Here is a 13,832-nt window from a genome sequence, read left to right on the forward strand (position 1 = left end):
AAAAAAACACCAGACTTGCCGAAAAGAGTAGGAGCCTTACCGGTGTGAGTGCATCATTTAAATCTGTCCGCTTGCACAATTCAGTTTAAACCCGTTGTGTTACGCAATAGGGTGGTTTACCGGGTATGCAGTGCAAACAATAAAAACAGTCCGTGGTTTGCTGCACCACATTCAGACGTACGTACCGTAATGTTTACCTGTGCAGCAGGTTCAAAGTTCACAGACCCCCTCAGCGCTATCGCCGGGTTACACGGTAAACACTGTCTTACTGGTGAGCAAAGACCCCATAGGTATTAAATGTGGTCATAGCAGTGAACTTGGAGAGAGTTAATATTGCTGAAAATAAGCTGGATTCCTCATAACAAACATACAAGAACGGTGAAATCTATAAGCGCCACAACTGTAACGTTACATGTTTCAAACAGCAATCAGATCAGTCAAATTATGAAGTCATCAAGCAAACTCCTTTGGCACCATTGGGGTCCTCCATGTTGGGCAGTGACTCGGAAAATTGGTCTCTCACGTGCCTCCAGGTAAATTTCCACTTTTGTCACTTTCATACCACACGGATTCGGATAAATTTTGTCTGTTGGGGAAAGCAAGTACGTAAATCGGTTTTCTGTAGGTAGAACTACTTACCATATACTTATGGTTGAACTGAACACTGCAAAATTATCAGATATTCCGTGAGGTTTAAGGATGCTTTTGTTCTTTCCTGAAATTGAAAACGCCTCGTTATGTAGCCACGGGGGTTATTTCCTTGTATATTGCTTGATCCATTTAAAGTAGGTAAACAACTTTTTTTGCTCCTGTTGGTTAATGAGAATTATAAAAAGGGTAGAGCAACGGTATTACAAAACGTTTCCTCGGTACCCGGTGAACGATGGCTGGCACGTTTAGCACACAAGTAACGTTATACTAGGCCCATTGACAGATGCTTTGTTCCCGTTTGAGTGACATATCATACTATAGGGGTGACGTAATGGAAACAAGAAAGCTTTTAAAAAAAGCTGGCCGGGGCGCATTTGGAAGGACTACCTCAAAATTTCATGTTGTGTTCCAGTAAAATGTGCATCATTATTAAACTAGAAGTTTATATCTAAAATCTATGGGAAGTTGGCTGGAAACCTTTGTTCACTGGTATAATTGGATTTTCCGGCGTACTTTTGTGGGCGGAATTGTATCCCTTGTGTGCGCTGTGTGCCGGATATAAAAATCGTAAAAGAAACTCCGGTGCGAGACCACAGCCAAAGGCGGGAAGAGGTCCCGGATGTGCATTGTCGTTCATAATGTGTATACCAGTAGGTTCAACTGATAAGAAAACATTTTCTGCTTGTACTGGGACAACCTCAAAATTGCATGTTGTGTTCCAGTTAAGTTGTTGCAAGAATGAAACTAGATTGCTGTTTGAACTGTGCATGCTTAAAGTAGAAGTGCCATGGCTATCTGGCAATGCTGTTATGGGACTTCTGGCATGTGAGTCATAAACAAAATACTTGTTATCAGCGTGCAACAATGCTACTGTTGAACCAGTTATTCCATGTGCTGTTATGAAAAGACAAGTGTTGGATTCAGCAAATGCTGCTTCTAGGGCTTTCTTTAAGGTGTAATAAGGATAGACTGCTTCTGTGGCAAATATGTCTCCAGTGTAAGACTCTTTTATTGATACACGTACAGTATTGTTGTAAAGTTGCAAATAGTCTGGAATATCATCAACGGAGAGGAACTCCACACCAGATCTTAGTGATGGTTTTATGTAGGTGTATAGTGCATCTCCTTGAAAAAGTACACCATCAAGGTCTGTACTTGTCCAGGTAATTGCTTGTCTGCAAGTACTGTGGTTAACAACTGCCATTAAAGCATTTGCAGTGCATTGTTTGCCTCTATTATCTCCACTGAAAATGATGTCACCTTGGTGGTATTTTCCCGATAAAATAGATTCACACATTGTTCACAATATATGTGTTCTTTGCTTGACTTTATTTGCACAATGCACAGTGCTCAGTGGCACGATTGAGTCTGGTGTGTGCAAAATGCACAGTGCTCAATGGCACGATTGGTCTGGTGTGTGCAAAATGCACAGTGCTCAATGGCACGATTGGTCTGGTGTGTGCAAAATGCACAGTGCTCAATGGCACGATAGGTCTGGTGTGTGCAAAATGCACAGTGCTCAATGGCACGATAGGTCTGGTGTGTGCAAAATGCACAGTGCTCAGTGGCACAATTGGTCTGGTGTGTGCAAAATGCAGTGCTCAGTGGCACGATTGAGTCTGGTATGTGCAAAATGCACAGTGATCAATGATCTGTTAATAGGTCTCAAGGTCTAATTTGGTTGGATCAAGGACTCTCTTTCAAACCTCTTTGGTTGGATGCAAAATGTAATGCGTAGATTTCAGCAGAAGAAGTATAAATGTGTACTGTGTAAAATCTTATTGAGTACAGACTTTTGCTAGCTGTAAGTTTCTGTATATTACTGTGTCACTTGTATATATAGCAGAGAACAGTCTAAGGCGTCACTGAAACAGAAAGAAAATATTGTCTTGATCACATAACATCTTACTAGTACCAACAAAAAGCAAAAATCTACAAAAGTTCAGGTGTGACATCTTGCCAACTGCTTTGCTGATTGTTTAACAGTTAGCTACAATCCGTTGTTTTCTACTATTCTTTGGAAATGTATGTTTTAATGTATTAGAATCCGATCCATCTTTTCAACTTGTACGATATTTTTACAATCAAAAATGCCCTGCATAATGCCTCGCATCGGCTCAAGCACAGTGCACCATTAAACTATCTAAATTCTCGTCAATCCCCACACACTGGTTTTACTAAAAAAACTATATACCGTTCCTTGGAAATATGTTTCAATGTGTCCGAATTCATGATCACTATCTTTTCAAATTGTACGTTACTCTTACGATCGAAAATGTCCTGCAGGACCTCCTGCAGCTGCATATATAGACGCACGCCCCCCTCCCACCCGCACGTAAACTGTTCCAATCGTTGCACAATAAACTTGACTGTATACCCTCCACAAAATCTTTCGTCAAATGTCGTGCTCATTTTACTCACATGACACTACGCCTTAGAATGTAATGTTATATTTTAATACATCCGAATTCCAGAAAGATAACTTTACAAACTGTACCAATTTCTGTACGATAAAAATCTCACCTCCTCCGCACCGTCAACGCCCGTGAGGGTATTTACCGGAATAACCCGAAATGACCCGGAATAACCCGGAATAACCGTAATATTTCTTGTTCCCATGGCCATATATACATTATTTTATGCCAAAATATTGCATTCTGCGATCTTAACTTATCAAAGCACACTGTATTTCGGTAGCTTTCATCCTTTATTAAGGTTATTCCGGGTTATTCCGGGTTATTCCGGGTTATTCCGCTAAATACCCGGACCCGTCAACGCTATCGCAAAATGAACCGTGCGATTTAACGACAACTCCTCAAATGTTACATGACCAGTGTTTTACTGCAAATCAAGAAACATTTTCCTTTCCTAGACTTTGCTAATGAGCGCTGCAATGTTTTCTGTACGAGTAGAGGTCATGGATAAACAGTATTCTTACAACGTTTATTTGAAGGGCTAAGAAGGGCTGAGAATTGTCGTAAAAACGCACGGTACATTGCGTTTATTTGAAGGGCTGAGAAGGGCTGAGAATTGTCGTAAAAACGCACGGTACATTTTGCGACCATAGCAGACCCATCCAAGGACGAACCATTAAACCGGGCACAAAGCCGGGCGCCTTCGGCGCCCCGGCAAAAAACCCGTTAACGCCAAGGTGGTTGAGACGAAATGGTTGGAGCTTTAAAACGTCAGAAGACGGTACGAGTTATAACCAATAAGTTCTCAGCCATACACAGAAATAAGATGCAAAACTAATACATTTATTTATGAACATCAACTACGCTTGATAGTGTGCTTCACTATCAGCAAAGTGTTTATATTGTGCAAAATCGTGATCAAGTAATTGACTTTGGGGCCTTTTGAGTCCTTCAGATTGTATAATGACGTGAACTTACACGTAGGTTTGTTCCTTCAGTGGGTTCACAAGGTTTCCAGCTAGCTTTACAGTTGTTTTTTTAATAATAGACATACAAGACATGAAGTTGGAAACATTTGCTTTCTGGTAGAGAGAGGAAGGGCATGATCATAAGCCACAACTAGTGGTTAAATAAAGATAGCCAATTGTACGTATATCAAGATTTAATTATAACGTTAAGCCCTGTCCAGCGAAACTAGCTACTGTGCTGATCTACTACTCACTGTTTAAAGAGAAACTACTTGTCATAATTATGAGAAACCTATTATTTAGTGTCTCGAAGCGCTGGACGATTTATGGGGTCTATATTCTGCTCCTAATGCCGTCGATACAGTGCAGAATAACGGTAACAAACCAGTTTCTTGGTAACACCTGTGGAGGTCAAGGTTACCAAATAACCCTTGTTCCCCTTCTGAGGCCGATGATAAATGAACCCCTGACAGGGGTTACGGAAACAGCACACGTTTATTCGTAAATACACAGTCAGTGGGACATAAAAAATGCGTTACGACACTAAAAAGATGATTTCGCACTAAGCTTATTGTTTTCATGTAAATATTTGTGTATTCTTTCCACTTTTGCCACACAGGTACCCGAGTGGCTTGTAATATTGATGTTCGCGTCCACGTACCTGAAGACAAGCACAAAGGCAGAAGATGTCCAATCATACTCCGCGAGCGAAGGAGGACAGCAAGCCGGAAACAGCAACAGTCCGTTGTGATACCAAAACAGACAGCATACAAATCTTCGGCATAAATCGGTCTAAAAATCAGTTTGGAGTTCTTCTACCAGCAAACTTAACAAGAAAGCAGATTGGATTTGTTTTAGTTATCTTATATTGTGGCTTTTTTGTGTGTCTGCAGAACCCTCAAGATGCATTTTTGGCAGTTTTGTGTATCATCAGCATTGCTGGGATTTTAGTAGCTTTGTACTTTTTGTACGATTACGCAAACGATAGACTTAAGTTTTCTGGAAAAGAAAAAGAAAAAGAAAAAGGACAAGACCTTGAAAAACAAACAGAAGCTACCGTGTCTATCAAAGAAGACGAAAGAAACGATAGACTTAAGTTTTCTGGAAAGGCAAAAGAGAAAGGACAAGATGTTGCAAAACAAACAGAAGCTACCGGGTCTACCAAAGAAGACGAAACAAATGTGCCAGGAACCAAACTTGATGATGACCTAGAGTTGGGAGTTAGCACCGGGATTTCTTACCGTGATCGTTCACGTCGTACTCCAGCGGGAGAGGGTGGAAAGGCCCGAAAGGATGAACATGGTAAACGCAAGCAACGCCTTATTTTAATGCATTGGAAAAATCAAAGCAATTTGCATTATTTTCTATCATCAATTCGAACAAGAATATAACATGCATTGCTAGCGCTTAACTTAAATGCTTTTCAAAAGCGTCATCACCAGTGAAGCTGTGCTATCATAATGTGATTTAACAACAAACCGATATCAGCGCAGTGAAAGCAGAAGACTCCATTTGTTTCACCAGTATGGTATATCCAAATACCTCGCACATGCATTGTGTACTATCAGACTGATAACGAAAATTATGTCATTGGACTTGTGTTGAAACATTGCATTTCGCTCGTGGATACGTAATATTGACACTTTTAAAAGCTACTACACTTCATTCTTTTGCAACGCATCTTTTTTCATTTTCTAAACTGAAGGCACAATGTTGTCATACTAGATTTAAGGTAGCAGTCAATAGTAGCACAAACATGGGAACACGATTGTTGGGTAATGATCAACCCATCCGAAATTTACCTACGTGAATGACCGTATTGACCAGACTAATATACATATTTCATTACAGACTTCGTGGAGTACGCCATGTTCATCAGTGCGAAAATCAGCTTTGGAGGGAAGGAACTCGCCAGACTGTTGGGTCTGACTGCATATGAAATCGAATACATATGGGACAAACATTCCGACATCCGGTCGAAGTGTTTTGACATGTTGCTTCGATGGCGCAATCGTAAGGGAGATGCAGCCACCATGCAGGTCCTAATGAAGGCTCTGGCTAAAGCTGGACCTTTTGACGCTGTGGATGATTTAAAGTCTAAATTCCCAGGTAATTTCTTTCTTTTCTCAGTCCAAGACTCTGATTTGCTTTGTAAATAGCTATGACCACGTGTGCTTTTGTAGGTAGTACTAGTGTCTCTGGTGTAGACACTAACACTTAGATATTCTGTCTTCAACATTGAACAGAATTAAAGGACATCGACGTCTCCGACTCAGACTCCGACTGATCTACGCAAGAGGCCAGGGTCAACATTTGCAGTACCGTAGGAACATTCAACTTTGGGGTTGGCATGACTACGTAGAAATATGATATTCATATACGTGGAGCCTGGGGACATTTTTTTCGAATGCATAGCAAATATTGGAGAAAATGATTGCAACCGTTACATTTGCAAGTTGGCTACTTTATTTGTAAAGCGTATTCTCGGTGCCTGTTTCTTAGAAAACACGTGCACATATGTTGCAGATGACAAAAATTATGGCTTTTAGTTTTGAATTGTTGTATCTATCATATGTAAAACTATTGTGTGATTCATCTTTCATTAGCTTGAATTGATAACAAATATATAAAACAATTACATTTGTTGTGTGGAAATGTGTGTAATACATCTACGTGTTGTGTGTGAAACAAGTGTACTGAATATTATTTCTTGGCCTGTAAACAATAAATACTTCAAGCGTACTTGTACGCTCATGTTGTCTGTCACCAATAGAAAATCATTATACACACATAGGAGATGTTATATATATTTTAGGTAATGTATATTACAACCCTGACATTATGATAATGAAGATGATAACTGCAAAATCAGTTCAACGTATATTAATAATAATTCAAGATATCTTTATACTCGAATGACATGTTGATATATGTACTTAGGACAATTGTGGTGTTTATTAGTTGTCTTTGTTAGATAATATATTTCATGAATACTCAGTGTTTACAACAAGCACAATACACAGCATTGATATTGTATATCATCAATTGAGTGTAATGACCTCATAGATTATATATAGCCGTTATAAATCATATCAAGGCCGATACAGAATAAATTCAAGCTCAGAAAAAAAGAACTTTTCGTCATTATTCGGGTTTTATGGAACACTGATACTAATATCAGAGTTTAAAACTAAAACATTTGTTAATATAAGGCATCGATTTCATAACCAGCTGGATTAAAGTTTTAATTTTCCTCAAGGCCCCCTCTCACTTGACGTGCTGCACGCTTGCGGCATTGCTGCGTTCGGAAGATGCTCAACGAATTTCAGAGATAAAGAACGAATTTTCTTACTTGTTGTGTATTTTGTGGTCTTCTATGTCACAGTTTTACGTATTGCGCAATATCTGAATTATAACAAATCGGAGAAAATAACAAAACAGTACCGCAGTGAATGAACGCAGCAATGCCGCAAGCGTGCCGCACGTCAAGTGAGAGGGGGCCTTCAGTAAACTTTACAAGGTAGCATTGCACTTTGGGCACCGGTACAGCACTGCGGGGTTCGTTCACTGCGGCACTGTTGTGTTATTGTCGCCGATTTTTAGATATTCGGTAATACGTAATTTTACGTAATACGTAATTTTACGTATTACCGAATATCTCAAAATCGGCAAAAATAACACAACAGTCTTTTATTGCGTTTTGTGTATCTTGTTGTCTTCTAAGTCATACTTAAAAGTATGATTCTAAGTCATACTTAAAAGTATTGTGTCTGTGCGAGCGGCATGAATAAGTATTGGGTTATAAGTCAATCACTTTAATCAGAGAATCGAAAATGATGGTAAAGTATGACTTAGAAGAAAACAAAATACACAAAACGCAAGAAAATTCGTTCTCTGAAGTTGGTTGGGTAATGTTTCGAACCCCGCAGTGCCGTACCGGTGCCCCAAGTGCAATGAGATAACACCAAAATGCACCAGATTTATATCAATAGAAGAAATTTTAACTCAGGCGGTCTATACACTGATCCTGATCTTTACCATCATTTTCGATTCTCTGATTAAAGTGATTGAATTATAACCCAATACTTATTCATGCCGCTCGCACAGACTCAAAACTTGTGTGAACTAAGTTTAGCCAGGTGTGTCACGCAGTACTTCCGACGTAACGTCACTGCTACACGCTTGGGGTCAAAGGTAAAAGGGAAACAGGTTACGTTGTTGACCTTTTCCAGACGAAACCACGTCGTTCTCGTGCTCTGGGCCGGGAAAACTGCGTTTCAAAACATCTCACAGGTGATCTTCATGTTTCACAGCCTGTTTTAAGAGTCAATGTGAGGTATACAAATGTTTGTTTCTATGTCCCGGCATACAATTTACGTTTTACTGACCCCTAGCGAGTATCATGATGTTTCGACACCAGGATTTTTTCGACCCCAAGCCTGGATCGGGACGATTCAAGTTATCGTTTGGGGTAACGGTAGGGCTAGGATGAGTCAGGGTTTGGGTTACGTCCTCCTGACGTCGAAACGTCTTGAACCAATCCGAGGTAAGTGCCGAATCGGCTTGGCTAGGGGCCGAACTGTACAGGTTCCGAAACGTACTATTAAATGTTATGGTGCATGTTGTTGGTATATAAACGAGGAAGTCACTACGAGGCATTCTGTGCACAGCCGTGCCAACTGTGTAGGCCCTGTTTAATTTGGGTTCTATTTGATTAGAACCAAAGCGACAGACAAAACGACAACTATATAGCACCCGTCTGACCGTTGTACTGTATACGGTTGTAAGAAATTATGTTGCAGTGTGCGTTTAGCCCGCCAGGAGTGTCGGCCTGAGCCCGGAAGTAACAATCGCGCTTCCGGGTCTGGGTCAACTTTCCGAAGTTTCTGACGAAAAAAAAAGGTCTATGGCCAAATTAGTTTGCAGTAACTTAAGTAGTCTCTGAACAGTATCATGTATCTGTATTATGAACTGTATCATGATATCAATCATCCATCAATGTAACGTGTAGGTGTTTTGTGATTTTTAAATGCTCTAATCTATAGCTACTTCTGTATTCTACTCACTGTGTACTCTACTCTCTACTCTACTCACTACCCAACTCTACTCTACTCTACTCTTCTCATACAGTACTCTACTCAGTAATCTACTGATGTGCTCTCCTCTCCTCTCCACTCTACTCAGTACCCAACTCTACTCTACTCTTCTCCTACTGTACTCTACTCAGTAAATCTACTGTGCTCTACTCTACTCTACTCTACTCTACTCTACTCTACTCTACTCTACTCTACTCTACTCTACTCTACTCTACTCTACTCTACTCTACTCTACTCTACTCTAGTCTACTCTACTCTACTCTACTCTTCATTTCAGTTCGAACTTGGTGTCACACAGGGCAGCATGTCTCCTATGATTCTATTTACAACCTACGAAGTCTTATGTGTGCAAATCGTCATCTGAAGTCATAATCTTAAATGTTATAATGTTTTCTCTCTTGCTGTTACACAGGTGTATAAAAAGTCGGATCCTCCAAGAAACCTGGACCAGATCCGGAAATATGTGAAGCATGGCTGCTCAGTGGCAAGGTGACTCCATTTATATACATTCGCTAGATGCTAGCATGGTCTTGTGTTTTGCTTGAGATCCTTTACATGTACAGCAAGCGTTCACATCTATGAGAATTAACTTGGAATAGATGCACATGCGCACAGGAACCTGGTGGCGACATGAGGCCCTCTAGCGATATCTTATCGATCTGCAGTCTTAAATGCAGTCAATCTGTACAAGTGACCACCTGCGTGTCCGCTTTTTGGCCACTCTGTAGATTATGATATTTTCCGTTTGACGCAAGAATCAAGAATGAAGTCATACATAAAATTTACATACTGTGGCCTTATGCATGTCTTATACGCAAGTATTTGATATGACATCGCCTGTATTGTTAACGTTCACCATTCATCATGTGACAACGCCTTAAACTGACGACTAATATTTTCTCCTCCCAGGGCCCCGGAAGTACTTTTTCCACATTAAGCAGGCAGTGGCCGCTAAATGGTATGATCTCGCCTACTGGTTAGGCTTTGACGATTCAGATACTGGAAACATTGCAGGCAGAAACCGGGATGACAGGTCCTGTTGTATGGACCTGTTACAAGAGTGGTTAAGTAGAAATGGTGAAGCCGCTACTACAGAGGTACTGATGGGGGCTCTGTCTAACGCCGGCCTAAAGGACGTTCTTAAAGGACTAAAGGATAAATATCCTGGTAAAAACTACTGCTTTCATAACTTGAAAGTTTATCTGTGTTGGTCATTCTAGATGAAGTTCAACTGCAATTTCCAATACAAGAAATGATAAATTGCTCTTCCCTAAAATGATCGTCTTTGTCAAGCCGATTGGAAAATCCACTGCTTCTGTGACGTCGCAGTATGTAGATAGCGCACGTGAGTCTGTGAGCAGTGGATCATAAGTTACAGAAAGTCTATGGCGCCCTCTGTCCTCAGCTTAGGGATGGTTGTAAAGCTCTGATGAAGATGGCGCCATCGACTTTGAGCAACTTATGATCCATTGCTCATGTGGTCACGTGTGCTATATACGAAAGGGACGTCACACAAGGAGGGGATTGTCCATCCCTTGACAAAAACTGTAGTCGGTCAGTCCAATTTCTTGTGTTGGGTATTGCAGTTGAGCTTTGCCAGAATTGCTGCTTTCATTTTGTTTCAAATTTCAAGAGTCAATCTCAAGGTCCAAGTTGCATGTTACATGGTAAGGAATCTATGATATTGTGCGTTGTGCTTTTGGGTATGAAAATACTAATTTTCTTCTTTATCCTCAACAGAGTTGGCTACGCTGCAGGTGACACAATCTCCGAATGCAGTACAACCTTCAAGTGGGCAACCTCAGCGGGCATCTCAAGTGCAACCACAGTCGGGTTCACGGGGGCAACCTCAGCCGGCGACTGCGGGACCATCCAATAATACTGAAGGTTATTCTTACCTTTCAATGGAAATGTTTTTCCACCAGAGAAATCCATTATCATCCAAATGTCCACAATAAGGTCGTTCTCCATTCAGAGTGCGCATTGTGGGAAATATGTCAAAGGTGAAGGTCCTTGAGGGACAAACAAAATATGTCTTTGTGCTAACCGAGACAATGGTCGAGACTAAAATTGTTTATGTCAGGCGAGTTCACCTTTGACATATTAACCATAATTCCTGTACGCGGTATGGTGGACGGGCATATGCCAACACACATCCGAAAAATGTGGTTTTGATAATTTTTTCAGCATTAATTTTGTTCTATCACACCACGTGCACATAGTACAATACCTCATCTTGTTTCACCAAAAAGCAGTTACTCAAGCAACTGGATATGAATATATTTGGCAACGGTCAGACGTTTCAAACAACATCCGTTGTTTTTTCGTCAGTGACACTGATGTGTCTGACCGTTTCCAAAACCATATCCAGTTGCTTGAGTAACTGCTTTTGGGCGTATGTTATTAACGTTCTAATCTTCGTATCTCATTTTATTTCGTTCATATTCTCTTTAGTTGAGTTGACTCCATATTTCAACATCATCGCGAAGAACATGGGAGTACAGTGGCCACAACTTGCTTCGAACCTCGGACTGCCATTTACACAGATCCAAGCTATAAAACAAGAGAACAGTAATAACTGCTGGATGTGTTGTCAGCAAATCTTGCACACATGGTTCTATAGCAATGGCGCCCAAGCAACGTTGGACGCCTTGAAAGAGGCCGTTAGGGAATCTGATCACCAGGATGTTACAGAAATGTTGGAAATGAAACAATTAGAGTTACAAAAGAACACATCAGGTTCCACTTCCCATTCTTAAAACAACGCCCAAGTCCGCCACCCATGTAACATACTTGTGTCACGTGACGTATGTGACCTTTGACTTCTAGGTCATGTGACCGCCCAATTCTCAGCTGATGAAAAATGGCGGATGCCATTTGAAAGTCTTCAGTCTTAATGCTCCATACTTAATGTCATACGTATGCAATCTTATAGACCCCTTCATATTAATTACTTGCATCTGCTTCATGCTATTGTTAATTGCGTTGTGAAATTTTCATCAGTAAGATAAAAAAAGGTCAGATACTGCCCTGTTACATGTTGACATATGGGAACTTTTATCTTTGAGGTTCGAGTTTTTCTTTGATTTTATAATTATAATTATATTTCATGCTATGTAATTCTCATTTATACCTGATTCGTTTTGATTTTGAAAAGGACTCCCTAGAAAATCATTTTAATACTCAGGTGATTTAAGGATCACCCAAAAGATTCATAAATAGAAAATGTAATTTTTTTACAAATGGACTGTTTGTAGTTGAACACATACTGTAAATAGAGGTAGAATAAAGGAAAATTCACTTTGATGCCTCGAGTTTCTTTTCTATTAAATAGAAATTGATACACATTAATATGAATATGGTTATAAGATACAAATGCAGAACCCAATAGATTATGCTTGTGATATTCCTGTCTATTCTTCCTGGTTTTCCGGCCAAGCAGCTTGTATACCTGATTAACGTTTCTTAGGCCTACGCCATATTTCCTACCCGGGGCCCGGCCGGGCTGTTTGCGGAAACGATAGATTAAAGTTTATGCCAATAGGTATGCACGCACAACTTGGCATGCTGTAGAATTATTTTGGTCCCTTTGTAAATATTTCCATAGGTTAAATTCTTAGTATGTTGTATTCCTTTTCTAAGAATGGGAAGTTCTAGAATGACTTAACTGATTCTATCGTGTGCTTATGGCCAATTTACGAAAGTGCGACAATATACCGTTTGGCTTGCCCCTGAGGCGTCGCCAAAAAACAACTAGAATTTCCCGGTTGCTGCTGAACATGGCGGGTGTAGCAAAGCATGACTAGTTCCTCTTTTGGTGACAAACAACGGCGTGATCATTACGTAATGGGACTCCCCTTCGTGTGGTAATGCCACGAAGACATACATGTATGTTTTATATGATATCCCCAACATAAAGTTATGGATACACAAATCCAATTTACAACCCAGCGAGACCGCAAAATTGTCGCATTCCAGTGAGATACCCTTCAGATCACAGCATTCAAACGTACCTGTTATGTTTACCTGTGTAGAAAGTTCAAAGTTCATGGCCCACCTTTAGTGCTATCGGATTACACGGTAAACATGGAACCAAACGGTAAACACAGTCTTCTGGTGAGCAAAGGCCCCATAGGTAACCTTGCCATTGCGGTCAACTTGGAAACAGATATATGAAAAATACTAACAACTAGTTGGATACTTCATAACAAACACTGCGCAACAACAAGGTAAAGTCTGTGAACGCCACAACTATTTCCAACAGCAATCAGTACGGTGTTAAAAAGTGTGCAATAATCGAGCAAATAACTTTGGCAGCAGTGGGGTCGTTCTTGTTAGACTGCGACGCATCGAGTCAGGCTGCTCTCTGGGTCTCAGGTAAGTTTCCCAACTTTAACTAGTCAACACATGTACACGGCTGCTGTCCTGAGCTTTTGTTATCTCTTGTACGGATATATGCCCATTGCCCTTAAATTTGGATCAGATGTTAAACAAACCAGAAACCTGAAAACTTTTCGAAGGTGCCTGAAATGTACTTTCTCTCTTGTGTATACCGCTACTACTATAACTTGAAACACCAGTACCTTTCCCTCCAAACCTTTGTCAAATGTTTTGTATATATAAGATTCCTTGTATGTTGTATTCCTTTTCTAACAATTGGAAGTTCAAAAATGACTTATGACCAATTTACGAAAGATACACAG

General features: G+C 40.3%; 2 protein-coding genes across 3 annotated transcripts; both read left to right on the top strand.

The window, feature by feature from the left end:
- The first annotated feature begins 479 nt into the window (after positions 1-479).
- LOC118404077 lies at positions 480-6,781 on the top strand. 2 transcript variants are annotated; one of them, XM_035803031.1, is made up of 4 exons: positions 480-533; positions 4,653-5,335; positions 5,885-6,142; positions 6,280-6,781. In XM_035803031.1, exons 2-4 carry the CDS (start codon positions 4,720-4,722, stop codon positions 6,318-6,320), a joined length of 915 nt encoding a protein of 304 aa, XP_035658924.1. In that variant the 5' UTR covers positions 480-533; positions 4,653-4,719; the 3' UTR covers positions 6,321-6,781. The 2 variants fall into 2 exon arrangements, with proteins under 2 accessions (XP_035658924.1, XP_035658925.1); XM_035803032.1 differs by having other exon boundaries at positions 531-602.
- Positions 6,782-8,253: 1,472 nt separating this feature from the next.
- On the top strand, positions 8,254-12,435 carry LOC118404002. The gene is made up of 5 exons (XM_035802902.1): positions 8,254-8,326; positions 9,542-9,618; positions 10,039-10,296; positions 10,870-11,016; positions 11,584-12,435. The coding sequence occupies exons 2-5, from the start codon at positions 9,600-9,602 to the stop codon at positions 11,886-11,888; spliced, it is 729 nt and encodes a 242-aa protein (XP_035658795.1). The 5' UTR covers positions 8,254-8,326; positions 9,542-9,599; the 3' UTR covers positions 11,889-12,435.
- The last annotated feature ends 1,397 nt before the right edge of the window (positions 12,436-13,832 follow it).

Source organism: Branchiostoma floridae, chromosome 17 (assembly GCF_000003815.2).
Source record: "Branchiostoma floridae strain S238N-H82 chromosome 17, Bfl_VNyyK, whole genome shotgun sequence".
In the NCBI taxonomy this organism is placed as follows: domain Eukaryota; kingdom Metazoa; phylum Chordata; class Leptocardii; order Amphioxiformes; family Branchiostomatidae; genus Branchiostoma; species Branchiostoma floridae.

Excerpts from the sequence above, each read along its gene's own strand:
- LOC118404077 (XM_035803031.1), top strand. The coding sequence starts at position 4,720 with ATGTCCAATCATACTCCGCGAGCGAAGGAGGACAGCAAGCCGGAAACA. Across the intron at positions 5,336-5,884 it reads GGCCCGAAAGGATGAACATG|ACTTCGTGGAGTACGCCATG; the intron begins GTAAACGCAAGC and ends ATTTCATTACAG. Across the intron at positions 6,143-6,279 it reads TTTAAAGTCTAAATTCCCAG|AATTAAAGGACATCGACGTC; the intron begins GTAATTTCTTTC and ends AACATTGAACAG.
- LOC118404002 (XM_035802902.1), top strand. Across the intron at positions 10,297-10,869 it reads ACTAAAGGATAAATATCCTG|AGTTGGCTACGCTGCAGGTG; the intron begins GTAAAAACTACT and ends TATCCTCAACAG. Across the intron at positions 11,017-11,583 it reads ACCATCCAATAATACTGAAG|TTGAGTTGACTCCATATTTC; the intron begins GTTATTCTTACC and ends TATTCTCTTTAG.